General features: G+C 44.3%; 1 protein-coding gene across 6 annotated transcripts in view; it reads left to right on the top strand.

Annotated features, from left to right (window-relative positions):
• The window catches only part of LOC147423921 (midasin-like protein), a 238,227-nt gene that overhangs the window by 120,848 nt on the left and 98,379 nt on the right, over positions 1-19,000 (top strand). For 5 of the 6 annotated variants that reach the window (XM_086500901.1, XM_086500902.1, XM_086500900.1 and 2 more), the window contains 17 exons: positions 68-981; positions 1,083-2,636; positions 2,719-2,905; positions 3,025-3,084; positions 3,183-3,283; positions 3,374-3,646; positions 3,718-3,838; positions 4,250-4,359; positions 4,427-4,506; positions 4,882-5,026; positions 5,112-5,201; positions 5,287-5,440; positions 5,529-5,683; positions 5,763-5,876; positions 5,944-6,114; positions 6,199-6,381; positions 6,468-6,629. In XM_086500901.1, the coding sequence (XP_086357027.1) occupies positions 68-981; positions 1,083-2,636; positions 2,719-2,905; positions 3,025-3,084; positions 3,183-3,283; positions 3,374-3,646; positions 3,718-3,838; positions 4,250-4,359; positions 4,427-4,506; positions 4,882-5,026; positions 5,112-5,201; positions 5,287-5,440; positions 5,529-5,683; positions 5,763-5,876; positions 5,944-6,114; positions 6,199-6,381; positions 6,468-6,629 (4,574 nt within the window). The remainder of the gene's footprint in view (positions 1-67; positions 982-1,082; positions 2,637-2,718; positions 2,906-3,024; positions 3,085-3,182; positions 3,284-3,373; positions 3,647-3,717; positions 3,839-4,249; positions 4,360-4,426; positions 4,507-4,881; positions 5,027-5,111; positions 5,202-5,286; positions 5,441-5,528; positions 5,684-5,762; positions 5,877-5,943; positions 6,115-6,198; positions 6,382-6,467; positions 6,630-19,000) is intronic. The other variant, XM_086500903.1, reaches the window with a different exon arrangement.

Below are 19,000 nucleotides of genomic sequence, written 5' to 3'. Positions count from 1 at the left end.
GCATCTTGTTTTATGCAAATGCAATTACATGTAAAGTCAAGCTGATGTTACTTTCAAATTTATTTAGGTGGTAACCAAACCAACTTTCAGTTTTTGGAGATTGTGTATCTACAAAGAATGCGAACAGCAAGGGATCGTTGCTGTGTATTGAAGCTATATGAGGAAGTTTTTGGAAGTCATGCAAGGCTAGAGGCATATCCCAGAATCTCCCTGGATCGCAAGGCCTTGCGAGTTGGGAATGTGATGTTGCCACGATCAACTGGACCCCAATCATGGACCCGCATGGAGGATCTCACATTTCTTCCCGGCCAAATAAAAAGTCTGGAATCGCTGTTGCTTTGTGTAAAAAATGGTTGGATGTCTATTTTAGTTGGTCCTGCTGGTTGTGGTAAGACAGCCCTTGTACGGCTTCTAGCCCATCTTACAGGAACACCTCTTCAAGAGTTTGCGTTGTCTAGTGGCACTGATACCACTGACCTGCTTGGGTGTTTTGAACAGTATGATGTATTGCGATGTTGGCAGCAACTAGCAAAGAAAGTGGGTCACCTTGTTCAAGTAGCTTTTGTTCAGTGTTTTATTGCTTTGGATAAAACACTTCCTGCTTCGAAGCTAGTTTCACTCCTGCGAAACATGCTGACAGATTGGTCAAATTTTGAAAAATCTTTGAATTTACGCACTGAGGGCAGTTCTGGAAATTATGCCAATGGAAATATGGGAAGGACTGTGCCGGATTTAGTGGAAATCAACTTACTCTTGCAGGTTGTAGGTCAGGTCAAATTTGTAAGCAGCTTGTTTGAAGAGTCTTTAGTGAATTTAAGTTTGGAAGTTGAAGCGGTTGAAAATGATTTACTGGGGTTGAAGAGAAAAGTGAGCAGTAAGTTCAACAGAAGCCACTTTGAGTGGGTTGACGGTGGCTTTCTGAGGGCAGTTGAACGTGGGGATTGGGTCCTACTTGAAAATGCGAATACATGTAGTCCAACGGTATTGATCTTTTGCAAGATTTCTATCCATGTTTTTTAATTACTAAAGATGTGCTTGCCTGTCATAGATATATTAACTGACTTTTGGGACCTTTTTGACAGGTCCTTGATAGGCTTAATCCGCTTTTAGAGCCAAATGGAGCTATCTTGGTCAATGAGCGAGGGCTGACAAGTGAATCTGCTACAGTTCTCCGCGCACATCCTAATTTTCGACTTTTTCTTACCGTAAATCCTTGCCATGGGGAAGTTTCAAGGGCAATGCGAAACCGTGGAGTTGAAATTCATCTCATGCAGCCGCATACATGGATAGATAATGTAAATTGTTTTCTTGGACAAGAAGAGCAAACAAAGAATGCCGGAGACTCCAGGCAGTATTTGATTCATGCAGGAATACCTAGTGTCCCATTGGTAGATGCTATGTGTCATGCCCATATAGATGCCAGTAGAATTTCTGATGCCTCTGCATTAGATTACTCAGCTTGTATTAGAGAGCTTCGTCAGTGGATGAATTTGTTTTGGCAGTTGTTAAACAGGGGCTTCTCATTATCAGAAAGTCTTTTTTGCAGTTGGGATCAAACTTATGTGCATGGGTATGCAGATTACAGAAAAGGAGGTGTAGTGGCAGATGTATCCAAAAGACATTTTACACAATCAACTTATGCTGCAATGGTGCAGTCATCTTCTACCTTGCAGCTCCCTGGTGGATGGCCAAGACCATTGAGTGCTAGTAACTTTTGCAGGATGTCAATAGAGGCTGTCGCTATGAGGGACTGCATGTATCTAGAGCATCTTCTTGGTGAGCAAGCTGCATTTCAGGTGAGGTCTGCATGGTGTAGTGTTGACACAAATGAAAGAGAGAACTTGTTTAAATGGATGCAAAATCAGAAAGATGCTGCTGTTGTGTTTCCTGGTCCACTTTTTCAACTCCTATTGCACCCATCCTCTTCAAAATCCTTGGTTTTTGTTGAAAGGTCTGTTCCGGATTCAAAGATTTTAGATAAGATGGTTATGTATGCAAGTTTGTGGATTATGAGAGGAGTTTGCAGCAGTCTCACAAGAGAGATGCGGTATATGTGGATGAAATGGAAAGCTGACCAAGCGGGGCCTCACCGCAATTCCTTGAAACTTTTCTGTAAAATTATTGAGCAAGAATCAGGACACCCTGTATATAAGCAGGCAATGGAAAGTCTTATTCATTTTACAGCCATTGAAGACGATCAATTAGACAAGCTGGATGCACTTCGCCGCACATTACTGCAGTGGCAAATTGAAGATGATTGGTTTGAGAAATCTCACCAAAATCTTCATCGTAAACCTGAATCTCTGATTATTAAGTCCTTTAAGTGTTATGCAGGTCAGTCCAAGGACTATGTAATGGAAATGGAATGGAATGATTCAGCTCTAGCAGCTTATCCTCTTCTCCTTTTTGTAAGAGGTCTGGAAGAGGAGGTACTTTCATGCAGGCATTCTGAATGGAGTAAAGAGACATGCAAAACTTACTTCAAGCTTTTGGATAGCCATAAGGCTTTATGGAAGGCTGCCTGCGAGGTCTTTATTGAGAGTGATGTCTATTCTGAAAGCCATGGATTGTATTTGTGCTGGAAAACATTGAGAGGGAGTATAATACAGTTAATATCAGATTTCTCTTCAGAAAAGGTAATAACTTTTTTTCCCATTTCTGCTGATTTAATGGCTTAATGTCATCAGTCCTCCTTGATATGACTGCATACTATTGCAGGTAGCTGCTAAATTCAGGCAGACAGTGCAAAAAATTGAGAAAATGTTTTCTGCCAAGAAGCGTGTCTTAAAACTGTATGTGTGGAAGCATTCTGGGCACCCCCTCATTCCTAGCACAAAGGAGGCTTTTAAAGAACTGCAAGCATTGTTGAGCTTCTGTTATTGGCTTTGGCCTGATAATGCCCATGGTATGTATCTATTTGGACAAGATGACTACACGTGCAGGCGCACCCACATGCATCAGTGCGTACGCACACATGCATGCACGAGTATGTTTTGAATATATTGACTTTGTTCACTTCTGCAGGAGAGGCAGATTTCATATCTATCTCATCCAGTGAAGTATTTCGTCGCTTGGCTCTGGAAGGTAATTCATCATTTGTCTCACTTCCAAAAATGCCTGGTAGGAAGTCCTGTTGCTATAGATTTATTTGTTTGGCATCAGAACGCACTTCAATTTTGCAGGTATAGGCATGGCAATGTCTGTTGTTCAGGGCCTGTGGAAAGATAAAGAGGATACCTCTGTACAGAGAGGTGGTGAGCTCGTGGCTAGTGATATCTTAAAGGTGTCTGCAAGAGATCTTAATGTAGCCTTCTTTGCTTCTGTTGTCTTTTAAAGTTTGTACCTGAAGCTTCTTCCCTTTTACTTTCTACAGAAGCTCTGTGATCTCGTGAATGCACAGAGCTTACAGAAGTCCTTTCCAACGGACTTCTTGCGGGTTCCTGGCTGCAAGTGTTTTCCATTACACCTGGTTCAAGATTCTTGTTATCGGGAAGCACTCTTGCAAGGCTGCAGGCATTCCAACTGGCTTGTTCTGCCTTGGCTGGATTCATTTAGTTTAATACAGGATAGCACGGTCCTAGCCACTGTGACACAGATTGCCAGTAGGCTTACTTGCGATGGTGGACATGATACTTTTCCAAAGGAGGTTGGTAGTACCAACTCCCTTATGTTTTGTGCTTTGAATCAGCAATCATCTCACCACCATGTAAACAATAGCTTGTAGATGCAAAAGAACAGCTGCTGGGAGTTATTGACTTTTCACTGAAGTTTTCTTCAAGATCACCTTTGGATCTGGTGCCTCATCAACAAACTGTATGGCTGATAAATGCCATTTCAGGTAGTTCTGACCAACCCAGGGATGGCTTTTCTGGTTTAACAAGGCCTGATTAGTTTGCTTGAATAGAATTGTCACGAGGTAATCCAACAATATTGTAGTTGATGTAACAAGCAACTGAAATGAGACAAGTCTGTTGCTATAAAGTAAAGTCAGTCAGTTGTTCTTTCTTCAATGCAGCTTCATGATTTCCCCCTTTTATCTCTTCAAAACATTTTGGATGCACTGATGTGCAAATGCACATGCTAGTAAAACTTATCTTCCCTTGAATTGACTCACTCAATGGTGCTATTAATGATTCGAAGCTTCAGCTGCACGTTTGTGTTTGATCTCATGTTTGGTGAAGATACAAAAACTGTCTAGTTAAGTACACAATTCGACCAATTCAATCTGCTTGTTTGGTTTTGCTGACAGTTGACGGTCATTTCAACCGTACCTTTGTTAAGGAGTTCCAGAGTTTCTGTCATCAAGTGCGCTTCAATTGGTATTCAGCTGTCTTCCAAAGGGAGCCCAGAGATGATCTGGTATGGTTATGGAGTATCTATGTAGTAAAGCTGAATTTCAAAGCTGTTAACTATGGTTTCTCTCCAGGGTTCATCACTCTCTGCCAGATGTACAGGTGCTGGTTTGCTTTTCAATGCATCAAACAGTGTTGAGATTTCGCGCTTAATGTAAGTGATTTTAGTCTTTTTTGTGAGTATGGCAAGTGATATTTCTCTTCTTTCTTAGAAATTTTTGAACAACGTCAAAATGTCATGGATGTCTATGTCAAGTTTATAAGAAAAGACATCACAGTAGAGACATGCAGTCAAGAATCGAGATTATAGTCAAAAGAAGCTTGAAGTAGAACAGTCTTTTGTCTTCTTTAACCCTAGCAGATCCTTTTAACAAGGAAGTTGCACCAGAAATATGTTTTAACTACTTTCTTGCATATCACTACTAGGTTTTTGTGAATGAGTGAAATAAAGGAACATTGGTTGTATGTTGAGTAGTGACTGTCTTCTTACGTCTGTGAAGCTAAATATAGCAATCTTCATTGATTGTAGCACACAGGTAGTGCCTCTTAAGCAGTTGAATAGCAAGATTATGGAACTTCGGCTTGCAACAAAGGTTTTGTGGGGGTATAGAAATGAAAGATTGCAACACTCCACGAAAACTGATTTTCTTGATGCAAGCGCCACACTTTATCAGGTGTTTTTTAATAATATCACAGAGTCAGTGTCTATTTGATGACCATGAACGTGAGCACTCATCAAACACTCCTATCTTATCACAGTTAATCTGCTCCTTTACGAAGACATTCAAAAGAGATGATGCAGCCCAAATACATTCTTTGTTAGGATATTTGCATACAAAGGTAGTGCAGGTAATATGGGGCTTTATAAGTCGTGTTTTAATTCTTGTTTCTATGTTGCTTGTCCACTTCCCTAACACTGTTGTCATAATCTCAGGGTGATCGTGGCAAACTTGAGGATGAAATTCAACGTCTTAAAGCTTTTCTCAAGAAATCGTCCGATAAAAGATTTGTTACTTTTATTGATTCACATGTTAGTCTCTGTTTGGATTGGCTATATTGCCAGTCTGGCCGGGAGTCTAGTTCTACAGGTATAACAGGAACAAAACTTTCAATGTAATTGGAGATGGTCTCTTATTTGCAGAAGTCCAAGTCTATTACTTGTATTCTATGGAGTAGGTATTCGCTCTCTTTATGGAAGAGTATGGCTACTTGTTGGGGCTACCCGTTTAAACCTGGTCCTTCCAAGTCGAGTGTACGATCCAGCTGCCAAGTATGCAGTTGTACGTTCTGTTCTACTGGAAAAGCACTCCGAGGCAAGACTTGAGCTGCAGGTGATGTGTGAACTGATAATGAAAATTACGTAAAGATGGCATAAATAGTTACAATCCAGTTATATATGGTGCTGGACAGGTACGAGAAGAAAATGATCTGATTGTAAGAGGGGGAACAACATCAGAAGACAACCAAAGGCTGAAAATTAATATACAAGAACTGGAAGAAGAAATAAATTCTGCGGCATCAAAGGTTGCTCAATCAGAACTGGCTTTGAATTTATGCAGAGAGTTGTTATAATTGGGTTTGATCACTGCAGTGTGTATACCGTCAACAAGCCGAGAATCTGGGACTGCTCTACAATGAAATCACTTGTTTCATTAAATCCATGGATGGCTCTCAGAGCGTGTTTGCATGGATCAGAGCTTTGGACACAGATGTCAAAAATCATTCAGTAGATCAAGTGATTCAAGAATTACTGCAGTGGCAGGTGGTGCACCATTCTTGTACTTTGCTCATGTGATTGCTAGCATAAAGGATACTTCTGCTTGCTGATTAGTTGAAAATGCTGCAGGATGTCTCAATGGAGTTCATTCAAAGAGTTTTATCAAATTACCCAGATTACAAAGATCTTACACAACCTGTGCTACTGGCTGTGTTTGAAATCAAAATGGGGTTGGCTATGCTTTTCGCTGCATTTCAGGAAAAAAACTTGGTGTGGCAAAGAGGACTGAATGTCCACCCCAGTGATTTTTATGTAGGAGACAATGAACAGCTTTTCTTTAGTATTTCCTCAATAATATGTTGTATTTTCTTTAATGTTTTCTCAATATTTCTTGACAGGAATTTATCTGTGGTCTTATGGAGTTTCCAACTAGCTCTACAACCACATTCAGAAATGCAACAGCTACAGCTACGACTCCAGTGCCTGTGCTCTACTTTCTGAGAGAAGGCTTTACTGAGTCTATGGTTGCTGTGATTGGCCTGCAGAATCAAGAGAAAGAGGTATTCTCTTTTGTTGTACACCTGTGCTGCTCCTAGAAGAGAAGGGAAGAACATCATACTCTTGCCCACTGCCTATGGGCCCTGGAAACAATGATTGCTACATGCCTTGGATGCAAGGATTTGAATTCCATAGATGGCAACAAAACTGCATTTTCTCAATATCAGATTATCTTAGATTTGGGAGGGGGTGTATTTAGCAAAGCATTATGAGCATTGTTTTAGCAGGTGAGAGATGCGCCACCAGAGGCATGATAGTGGAGAGATTGACAGTTTCATCACAACCCGCAAATGCGGGCCATCATCGCATGCCATTGCAGGAACAATGCGTGACGACTTCTGGAACGTCTCTCTGTCTCAAGGCGCACACTGATGGAAATCTTGGGCTGAGCAGGACTCCCAAAGCTTACAGCCTAGAATCACGAGGAGTTCCCTCTTTTCTATCTAGTCAGAGGTTTAGTTAGGATGATAAATTGCATATTTGTACCTTTTGTGATGAGATATCATCACCAGGTGTACCTTGATTGGTCTCGTGGGCCACTTTGGCCTATAAGAGAGGTTAATAAACCTTTCTTTCTTTCTTAAGATATTACATTGGAGATATTATCAGCTTTTTATGCTTTTCAACTTTGAGGAGAATAATTCTCGAATTATTCGTGTTGTGAGGGAACACCTCAAGTAGATGAATATTTCCAATGCATTGGAATTTGCCATCCTCACAGAATCTACTTGATATTACTGGGGTATTTAGTGTTAATAGCACCGTATATTAGCATTTCCAAACATTTTCTTGTGAATTCTCTATATTTGGTGTAACCATTGGTACAACCAAAGTTGGTCGATGCTGGGAAGTGTGCTGTGCGGTGTTATGGATGCTGACAGGTGCATGATAAAGGGCTTAAGCAGGTATGTGAGGCCTGCGCAGGGAGGTGGTAGCGGAAATGTATGTTTGATGTGGTTTCTTAGGCCAAAAGAGCTCGAGAATGGATCAATTGGGTTGGCAGGTCTAAGTGCTCAGAGTGCTGATTTGATGCTCTGAAATGTAGTGTTCGAGGTGCTCTAGGAGCTGGTCCAGACAGCTCCTCAAACGGAGCTACGGGTGCAAAGCTATAGCAGATTGAAGTTGGAAGTTGGCGGTGGTCGCAGGGAATCTGGCAGTTTTTCCCCATTTTGGAGCACGTGGTTCGAGGCCATACAAAAGTCAAAGTGCAGTGGGACTTGTGCGGATTAAAATTGGTAAAGTGGGGATCGGGTGAGAAGTTGCGGCTCGGTGTTCTGACCATTGAGCACCAAATGGCAGTGTCAGGGGGGGGGGGGGGGGGGATTTTATGAGCTTTTTTTTGAAGATTTGTGGTGAGCTTTGAGGGGCCTTGTGGGGGGCAGTCAATAGGAGGCCGCCGCGTGGCTTGCACTATATCCCACATGAGGTGCTACCTTTTGAGTTTACAGGCTATATATATTCTAAGGGGTCACTACCATTGGTATAAAAGGGAGGTGTGAGCTCCTTGGGGAGCTTAGCTATGGTGCCCTCGCATTGGCGCTGTTTGCGTGGCTTCAGTCAGTAGTGGTTGCAGGCTCTGACAACGGCGGCCGTTCTGGTGGTATGCGATGCCGCGGGCGCCGTCAACGGCAGTCCGATGCTGTTGATGACGTGGCGGTTCTTGTGGAGGTTGTTCCCACGCGCCTATAAAGAGGCCAATATTATTACTAAGGGGTGGCTTCCCATGGGGGTTGTCACGGCGCCGTGACATCCCCCTAGGGCTGAGAGGTGGTTCACATGCAGTGTGAGAGAGAGGGTGGAAAGTTGTCGAGGTGTGCCCAACATGCAATGAATACTAAGAGTGGTGTGCCAAGTGTTGGTAATGTATGGAAAATGCTAAAATGGACTCAAAGTAGGCTACACGAAGAGTGATAACCAAATTTTTCTATTTTGGGTTTCAGCGAATTCCTATAAGAGGAGGTTCTCTCGAAAGGTAAAGGGCTTTTTTCCCCGGTGCTTTTTGTTCTTGGGCTTGGAGCCAGGGTGTGCTTGTCGGGGCTGCCCTGAAGTCTCTCGAACTGACCCCTGAGAGTGTGGATCAGCTTCAACCAAAAGTCACGAACGGTCTCTGCCCGTGGGATAGGGCGAGCCTCAAAGATGCGGATCAACGGGCGTGCCAAATGAACTAGAGTGTCAAGCCTCAGACGAGCTCCCAACACACCTCTCTTCTTCAGAGCAGACACGGGACAGCTACAGGAGCCACTCCCACAGCAGAGCTCCCTCTCGTCTCACACCAGAAGCACACTGATTGCCTGAGCAATTGAGCTTGGGAAATCCAGGTACCCACGACTGCGGAGGACTACACAGCATCGACGGAGGCTACGTCAGAAGATTCGGAGCACTCTGGCCAGGCATGCACGATGCCCGGTCAGACTACTAACCATTGATGAGATCCGCCAATGACCGATGCTAGATCTCTTGTGATTTAGCTATCGCAACAAGCCGCCCATTTTGCTCAGTTCACATCGACCAGTCTAGGATCCCATAGTATATATCTTTGTTTTGTTATGTTGTTATTTTGTTACTCTGACTTTGTATGAGATCCACCACATTGTAACTTTCTGGTCTCATAGGTCACTTTGGCCTTTTGAAGACGTTAATATAACATTTCATTTCATTTCATTTCATTTCTCACTGCACCACTCTTGGGGTGGTAAGCTCAGTGGCAAGCTGAAGTGTAGGTCGACCCCCCTTGGATCACTATCATCATGCTTGTGGAGGCCAGCTCACAAAAGAGCGTAGGGGTTGTGAGGGTGGACCAAGCTGCAACACCCCAAGTGTACTGTCGCGTTGTGGAAAGGGATGGCATCAGCCGAAGAACCCAAAGCCAAACTTGCTGTGCCATGGGGCTGTCCTGCAGATAGTGATGCTGACTCTCGAAAGGATGGTCACAAGCTGCATAGGCTGTCGAGAAGCCAGTGTATACTAGCGAGTTCCCAATTGCTGTAGCTTTGTGAGCAACTAGCCACTGGAACAAAGTGACTCTCGTCGGCTGTCTGGAGTCCCACAACCGCTTCGAGAAACCTGACAAGAACTCAGCTGTGAGACCTTCCTCTTGCCAATGAAGTGCTCCAGCAGGACGAGGCTCTCTCCGTGTTGCCAATATGTGTTGCCCCAATCGAACTGTGTATTGAAAGAAGGGGATCCCAGGGTGATCAACTGAAGAGAAGGGGTCTCTCCAAAACCACTCTACAGGGTCCCACTATACTCGTACCAAAGGGCAGCTCTCACAAGCCCAAAGCCCCTAGTGGCCCGTCTCAAGATCTGCTAGGTCAGGATCTATGGCACAAGTCCTCCCACATATGCCCACTACTCGTATCCTCTGGAAACATAACTCTGCGACCTGTGGAGCCTCTACTGAGACTCTATGTAGGCGACCCTCTCCAAGAACCTCAAAGAACATGGGGGGTACGGTTTCCGAGCAAGCACGAATTGCAATGAGGACCTCTAGTCCGTGAAGGCCCCCATCCATTTGGGAGCTGCTGTCTCTAGAGGGGTGAGCCAATCAGCTGGTAAAGCTTTTGTATTATCTTGGCACATGCTTTGCACCCCCCTCATGCCTCCTAGCTGAATGCTCTGAGCCTCCTTTGACAAACCTGGAAACTGAAGCGAGTCGCCGAGAGTGCAGGCTGGACCCTCTGCCATGGGACCCCAAGAAACATGAGGCCTACTACCAACCTGGTGGCCTCTCTGAGTGCTAACCACGGGGTTCCAAACAAGGGGCTGTCTCAAGCGCTCCTCCGTGCAAGTGGGCTGATGTTGTTGCAGGCACTCCTCAACTGCTCCCAAGACCTAATCAGGCTCGCAGAAACCGATCCTCCAACCTCCTGTCTGACCAACTGTGCGCATCTGTGTAAAGATCCACTTGAGGGAAGGGCACCAAGGGCCTCCTGTATGAGGGACTCGAGCTCGAAGGCGGTGAAGCAACAATTCCTTCTAGGGCTCCTCCCTTGGAAGGAGTCCTCTGACCACAAACTTCCCAAGAAGGGCTCTGCTCTGCTTTGCTCTTCTCGGTTGATGATCTCTAGCCCCGCTTGAGAACATGGTAAGGTGATGACCTGCCAAGCTACTTTGGCGCTGGCTAACTGTGTGTCGCGCCGTGACCAAAGAAAGTTCATGATCAGCCTCTCTAGCTGGTTGATACAGGAGCTTGAGAAGATCGAGCAAGACGTGATGTGCCACATAGTAGCCAACAACACTTGGTTGGCCCCTACAACTCTGCATGCCAAATAGATCCGTGCCGAGCTCCAATGCAGCAACTTCCTCCAAATGGACAAGAGGAGGGGAGGAGTTTGCTGCGTAGGGGACAAGTCCAGGCCAACATGACAACCTTGGTAACGAAGCGGAGTCCGTGGGGGGATCCATCTGAAACCTTCACTTGGCGTCTGTTTCTCTGACAGTGGTATCAGAGCAAGGTCCTCCTGTTTCCTAAGGAGAGACGGTGCTTGGCAAAAAACTACCCGTCATGGCAGCACAAGCAGAAGAGCTTGAGCGGCTCAGGCAACAAGGGAAAGCTGTCTCCATCGATGCTGTGAAGCTCCTCTCCTTAGTCGCGGGCGTCTGGTTCTCCCTAGCTCCAATGCTCGGTCAATAAGAGTACCGCGGTGTGAGTATGAGCTGTGCTTTGCAACGGTGGCTGCACCTCTATCAGTTCAGTGTCTGATGTGAAGAAATTGGGAACCTGTCTCTGAGATTCTCTCTCTTTAGATCTCCTCAGTAAGCTCTCTGTGTCCATGATGCTGGAGACATCACTCTTGATACCTTTAGGATTTACTTTGACTGTTTTTAGCCTTCTCATAGTGCTCCGCGTTTTGTATCCCTTTCTTTTCGTGGGTTTTCCTTGCTTTGAGGTTTCCCACTTATAATTAATCAAAGCAGATTTACAAAAAAAAGTCTATGTTACTCAAGTAGATACCATCCACGACATTTCTGGTTTGTGATAGCTCATGACTATGGGAAGGGATCCGAAGCTGCCTCTTAGTAGACAATCGAAGCGACACCGTATCTCGTAGTACATTGTGCACGGACATATATAATGCATTTCCATCTCTGGCTCTGCATGGCATGGCATAGGCGGCATATACTGCTGGCTTGTGGTATCCTTGTGAATCTACTAGTCTTAATCTCAACCTGGTGGGAAGATGTCTGTATATCTGACCAATGGCACACGGTAACCCATGAGATAGATGTGTATCCATATAGCTGGGTCGAATCACAAACCCATCCCCTATGATTTGGAGAAGATGCTCTTAATAGAAAGCCATCTTCATATTTAGCTGCTGTGTCGGTTCTATCCATGTTCTCATGGTGTCCAACTAGGTTAGGTCCTGACGAATGAGTCTAGTAATCTCCACCCGTGTAAGAGATATCGATGGTGCATCTAGGGAGTACTGGAAGGGGGATAAAAAGCCATGTATCTGGAACCAGAATGACATTTGTGCAACCGGCATGATGTGTCCCCCTGTAAAGCTAACTGTTTGGAGGACTCAAGGGCCAATCTGGCATCTCTCTCTCTCTCTGGTAATATCCCATAAACTGTGCATAAAGGAGACTGATCTGGTAAGCGCCTCTGTCTCCATGTCGGGGGGCTCCTAACTCCGCTCTAATGTGGCACGGAGACCTTGGCTCTAATGAGCCGAGAGATCATAGATACCAAGGGCCTCTTATGCCTCTCCACCCATCTTGACCAATAGAGGGTTCCAAAACGTGAACCCCATAGAGAATAGCTGAAGCTACTTAGGTTTCAAAGAGCCAGTGTTTTGTTCGGGGTTCCTGGAATTGAACCTATGATCACATCCTCTCCAATCCTCCCAAGGCCGCATACTCTCCGGTCAGTCTAGTCTCTGCTGCTCTCTTCAAAGAAAAGCCTGGCCCAAGGAACACCACCCCAAGAGAAGTGTATGCATATGTGAACTTCACATTCTCCTGACCATAGGTGAATGTAGGTGCTGATCTCTTGATCCACTGCGGTGTGGTGTTAAACACCATAACGTTGGTTTTTCCAAGGTTTACAGACAATCCACTATCCTTTGCAAAGCTATGTAATGCATCCAATTGTCGTTGCATACCCTCTGCTGAGTCAATTATCAATACAATATCATCAGCATATAGCAACAATGGAATCCATGTCCTTGCCAGCTTAGGCACCTTTGTCGCCCTCTCTGTCAATATAATGAGAAACCTCATCTACATACATACACAATAGAGTAGGGGACAATGGATGAGAGAGAGCCCACCCTTTGTGTTTAAAGGTTCAAGGCCAGTCCAAAAGCAATACATGGAAAGCATCAATATCAAAAGCATACGGTCTCCCAAAAGCAGCCAGTGAAAATTCTGAAAAATCCGTACATATACCACATTAGCAGCCTGTCAGCCTGTTTTTATAAATGTCCATACAGTCTGCCAAATGTAAGCACGTTTTGCAGAGCGTTGGTACTGCTGCCATGACAAACATATAAGGAATATAATGAGCCAGACTTGAAGCCACAATCTGAATTAGCTTTGGCACATGTTTAACACCTCATAGTATGAACTCACTACCACTGCGCATACACAACTCCACATTTCCAATGCCATAGATCTCAAGCTGATAAGAACCACCTAGCTTAACTGAACCATGCGTAGAAACATAACTAGATAACCACGTCTTGTGTGAGGAGTAACATGAAAACTAGAACCTGCCATACTTATGGAATGATTTACAGAAAACCCTAGAAAAGGTGGGGATAACGGGGTTAACCTCTAAGAATCAATTACTTGTAGTATCTTTTAGATAGATACTTACGTGGCAAAGTTTGGATCGTTCTTTGAAATTTCCTTTTGCAAAGGCAATCTCAAATTGTCGGATGAGAGAGAGAGAGAGCCTTGTTGATGACGTGCCGACCATTGTAAGAGTCAAAGTTGATGTCTTTGTGTCACAATCTTGGACACCCCAATACGAGAATCCAACACGACACACCAGAGAATCACTTAAAATACTACACGACTTTGAATCTTGAGTCGACATGGCCCGGCGTAGTTCCGTGTCCAAGGTATTGGCCCAAAAACCTAGCGTTGCTTTTGGTGTTTATTTATTTATTAATGCTTGAGCAAAGTACAACTCCCACAGGACCTCTGCTCTTAGACTCTGCGTCCAGATGCTCTGTAGAGTGAGGCCCCCAGGGTCTTATTTATTCTTATAAGGGATGCCCCAAAAGCAAAGCCCCAAAAGCATTCACTTCAATAGCAATATAAAACGCGGGTATTCGTACAGTTGCCACGTCAGCATGCCAACGCAATTCACAGGATTCCGTACAATTTTGCGACATCATCTTGTTCGGGCAGTGTTGCGACGTCATCATTGTGTGACATACCCCCCTCTTGAAAAAATTGTAATCGCCCTCGATTACGCCTGCAAAATCAGACAAAAGCCATAAATCAGTTCAGTAAACACTGACTTAAAGTACCGACGCACTAAACGACACAAATCTAGCACTTGTACAAAGACAACAGTCACATCACATTCACATCTCATATCAGAGAGAATCCATTATGATCTAGGACCATGATTCCTGGCAATGTATTTAGCAATCGCATCTAGATCCACATCGGACCTCACTCATGTCGGATTAACTAATGCTTATTGCGATTATGTTCGTAGATTTCTCAAGACTGAAATGCTGTAGTTATTTCGTCAATCATTCCATATTTCAATCCTGCACTCAAACACAATCACATGTGTGAGTGATCATTTCTGGGAATTCCAATTCATCAACCAGACATTGAGTTCAGAGTGTTTCAATGATTTAGTTCTAGTCATCTTTTCGCTGTGTGGCCATCTCATCCCTTGGGAACTCTTGATGAGCTCACCACATTTTCATTCAATCATTCATCATCCTCAGTCAAGATTCTTGATCGTGATCAGGTTCTTTTTGAAGCTGTCATTGCTCCGAATTCGTCATCATCTCATTCTCGATTTTCACGTGTTATTTGTTCACAAATAGCAGGATCTTCCGTAAAACATTACTTTCATACATAAATCAAAGATGTTCGAAAAATCCTATTTCAAAATTATTTATTCATAAATTTATAAAGAAAAATATTTCAAGTTCATGCATAATTTTCTATCTAGTATCTGTTCCGGAGCTAGTATCTGCTCGCCCAGTTCTATATTCAATGTGTCAATCGGTCTCATTCTTGTGCCTTTTTAGGGCACTGCGTTGATATGTCCTTGTTCCCCACATTCAAAACACTTTCCCATTTTGAGATATTCGTCTTTTTGTTCTGCTGTCAGTTCGGGTTGTGTATCTTTCTTTCTATTGCTTCTGTCATCACTTGTTGGGGGTTGATCTGATGGGTAAGTCAAGTTACCCGAATTCATAACAAAACCTTGCTTAGCATGTCCCATCAACTGCTGTATGGACTCAGATTTCTGTAACAAGCAGTAGTTTCGTATCTCAGTCCACAACTGAATCGCTCGATTTACTGCTTGAAACCGATCTTCTTAAAGGATGAAGCAAGTAGAAATGTGTCACAAAGTGATGACATGGCGGACAGCAGAAACCCTAATTTCTGCCAAAAACCCTAATTTTTTTTTTGGAAAATGATGAGCGACGCAAATTTCGCTTTTTCTCTACTTAAATGAGAAAGAGAGAGAGAATGCTTTTGCTTTCATGTTTTGACTCTCTATGAGAGAGAGAGCAATTGCTTTTGATTTGAAGCTTTTGGGGCTCTGCTTTTGGGCATCCCTTGTAACCTTTAAATTAGTGGTGAGGGCCTCACTTCTCAGAGCATCTGGACGCAGAGTCTGAGAGTGAAACCCTAACCGCTCTCTTGTACTATGATGATTGATTAATATAAAAAGAAATACCGAAAGGGGCGCCAGTCTTTGGGGCCAATATCTCTAGGCACGGAACTCCGCCGGGCCAGTGCAAATCTATTGTGATCTGTGAATTGTTTTGAAGTGGTTATTTGGTGCTGTCGCGGTTGATTCTTGACTTGGAGTGTCCAAGTCTGTTACAGTGGTATCAGAGCACGGCCGATTTCTCTTCTACGGGAAATCCGATCCCCGAAATTTTTTTCCGCGGCACCTATGGCTTCAGGCAATGATCAGTCGACTCCCTCTGCATCTGGAGATGCGGGCTGGGATCACAACGAAGATTCAGACAGAGAGTATGGCCCGCCTCGGCCTACTCAGGCGGAGCAAAGAGAGATGGAGCGTCGTCAATTGATTGGCGATGCAACAAAGATGATGCTCAATTTTGCCAAGGATCCGAAGATGGCAAAATATATGAACCAGACCTCTTTGGAAGAGGTACAGATGGAGTGGCAGAGAACCACAACACCACTCCCGAAACCCGCTCTCAAGAAACCTTCTGCCTCCAAGAAAATATACGGAGCAGGAACTGGAGAACGTGGTTGATGCACGGATTGCTCAGCTTTTCGACGTGCAAAAGAAAGACAAAAAGCACGGCAAAAAGCAGAAGAAAGGCGTTGACTTCCCGGGATATTTGGGTCGTCGGTTGACATTTGACAAGGCAAAGAAATTGAAGAAGCGCGTCAAGTTTGAAGACCTACCCAGTTCTTCTTCTTCTTCTTCTGACAGTTCTTCTAGCTCCTCGGATTCGAGCGAAGAAGACAGAAAAGGTAAAAAGCGAAGTAAGAAACAAAGCTTCGGAAAGGGCAAGAAAAAGGCAAAGAAGGCTACATCTCGCCCAGAGACTGACAGTTCTACTGAGGACTCGTCTACAGACAGCTCAGATTCCGATGACGGAAAGTTTTATGCGAACAAGAAGAATTTTTACAAAGCCAACCAGTATGACTTTCTCGAAGATAAAAGCAAGAAAGTCCGAGAGTTTAAGGAAGGTGGCCACTCGATCAAGTTTGATACTTTTCAGGATACTCAGATGCTTCGAAGGCTTTGTCTTTTATACAACAGTTTGACATCGCTTTTGCGAGAGGACGCTATTCAGAGCACTCCAAGATTCAGAGAGCTGCCTCTTACTTTAAGAGGAATGCTCGTACTTGATGGTCCACGCTTCTTTTAAACAAGATTGCGCCACTTAAAAGTCTGAAATTTAAGAAGCTTTTTATTTCTTCTTGGTTGACGCAAGAATATGAACGAGATGTACGAGCTGCTTGGAACCATCTTCGGATGACCAAGAAAGATACAATCAATGCTTATTGTGAAAGATTCTGGAACTCTTTTCTACCCGCCTATTCATTCAAGAAGATCTCGTTCAGAGAACAGATTGAGCGGTTTACCTTGGGTCTACCTACAGAGATCCGAGATCACTGCTTGGAACAAAAGTCAGCTTCTATTCAGGAGTTGATGAGTCATGCGAAGCGGGGCTTTGCCATTCACTCTGGCAGTCTGACCTACCCCACAGATGAGGCCATGACACAACGAGCTGAACAGACTTCTGGGAATGAAAGAAGAATGAAAAAGAGCAACCCAGAGAAAAAAAAAGGATGCACGACCCAAGCTTACTCCTGAGGAGAGAGCTCGCTTCATCAGAGAGAGGAAGTGCTTTGGATGCGGGGAACATGGACATATTTCCGCGAAGTGCCCTGATAAGGCACAGAAAGAACAGAGTGATAGAGACGACGACAGGTCTGAGAGTTCGAGAGCAGTTGAGGAATGTGGCAGAAAAGGGAGATAGAAAAGCAGAACTGGTACCACATGGCGTGGGACCTACACCGAATCTAATGAATGAAAGTACAAACTTTGCCGCTTTCGGGGCAAAGTGAAGGATCAGGAAGCTCTTTTGAAGGAGCCAAGGCCAACTTCTTTTCACTTGGAATTGACGGCTCGATTTGGAACTACACCCTTTGCATACCTTGACACAAAAACGAGTACCTTTTTCGTGGGGACCCACAGAGGTGACTGCCTTTCAGACATCGAAAGAGAAATTCACTACAGGACCAGATTTGACTTTGCCGGACTTGCAAAAGTCATTTGAAGTATTTTGTGATGCTTGTGGTCGTAGTCTGGGTACGTTCTTGATGCAAGAAGGCCATGTCATAGCTTACGAGAGCCGTTTGTTCTCAAGGCCGGAGATGACAACACAGATCTATGGGAAAGAGCTTTTGGCGGTTATCCACGCTCTTACTCAGTGGCGGCATTACCTACTCGGAGCGGATTTTACTGTCTTTACAAACCATCAGAGTTTGCGCTACTTCTTGTCACAGAAGCAGCTTTCGGAAAAGCAGATGCGGTGGGTGAACATCTTGTCACAGTTCCACTTCCAGATTGTCCATGTGTAGGGACAGAAGAATGTGGTGGCAGATGCTTTGTCTCGGAAACCGTTGGTTCTGGCTATTTCCGCGATACATCATAGGAGCACCGAATCTAATGAATGAAAGTACAAACTTTGCCGCTTTCGGGGCAAAGTGAAGGATCAGGAAGCTCTTTTGAAGGAGCCAAGGCCAACTTCTTTTCACTTGGAGTTGGCGGCTCGATTTGGAACTACGCCCGACAGAATGACGCCACAGGCGGAGGTAGTTCGACTGGCACCCGGATGGGATGTTACCATTACACCGAGCATTGGCAAACTTTGTTTGCAATGACAGGGGTGTTCAGGGCACGCGAGTGACGTTCTACTCGGGATCCCTTGGTACCACAAGAACTACGCCGTGGTTGACTACTGGGCCGAGAAAGCGACTTTGATAAATGAAGGGCTTAGAGATTGTACTTGATGAACTTGAGTTTTCTTACTCATTCTTTTGGGAGAACTGAACGATGGATAAAGGTTGAATATGTTTTGACCTGAAGAAAAGAACGCCAAGATTTTTTCTCCACGCTCATGCCGATTGCTTTTGAGAGGGCCTGAAGATCATTCCATTGATTTGATATCTGGAAGCATGCCACCGAATCAGCCACCTTACCGTGTGAGCCGAGTACAGAATGGAAAGATTATGAACTTAGTGAAAGACCTCTTGGAAAAGGGTCTTGTCCAGCCTAGTACTTCACCGTATTGCTCTCCAGTGTTGTTGGTTTTGAAGAAAGACGGATCTTGGAGAATGTGCATCGATTATAGCACTCTCAACGAAATCACCATCAAGAACAGATTTCCGATTCCTAGGATCGATGATATACTCGACAGGTTACAGGGATCCTCGTGTTTTAGCAGGATTGACTTGAAGAGTGGATATCATCAGATCAGGATAGCGCTAGGAGATGTCTACAAGACAACTTTTCGGACGACTTTTGGGTTATTTGAGTTTTTGGTGATGCCTTTTGGCTTAACCAATGCTCCTGTGACATTTAACCGGATGATGGATAGGATTTTTCTAGAGTACAGGCTATTTGTTGGCACTTTCTTTGACGACATCATTGTTTTCTCCAAGAATGAGG

The sequence above is a fragment of the Adiantum capillus-veneris genome, chromosome 26, assembly GCF_014529385.1.
Source record: "Adiantum capillus-veneris isolate H3 chromosome 26, ASM1452938v2, whole genome shotgun sequence".
NCBI lineage: Eukaryota > Viridiplantae > Streptophyta > Polypodiopsida > Polypodiales > Pteridaceae > Adiantum > Adiantum capillus-veneris.
The sequence above is the reverse complement of the archived record's forward strand: the minus strand, read 5'-3'. Positions and strand labels throughout refer to the sequence as shown.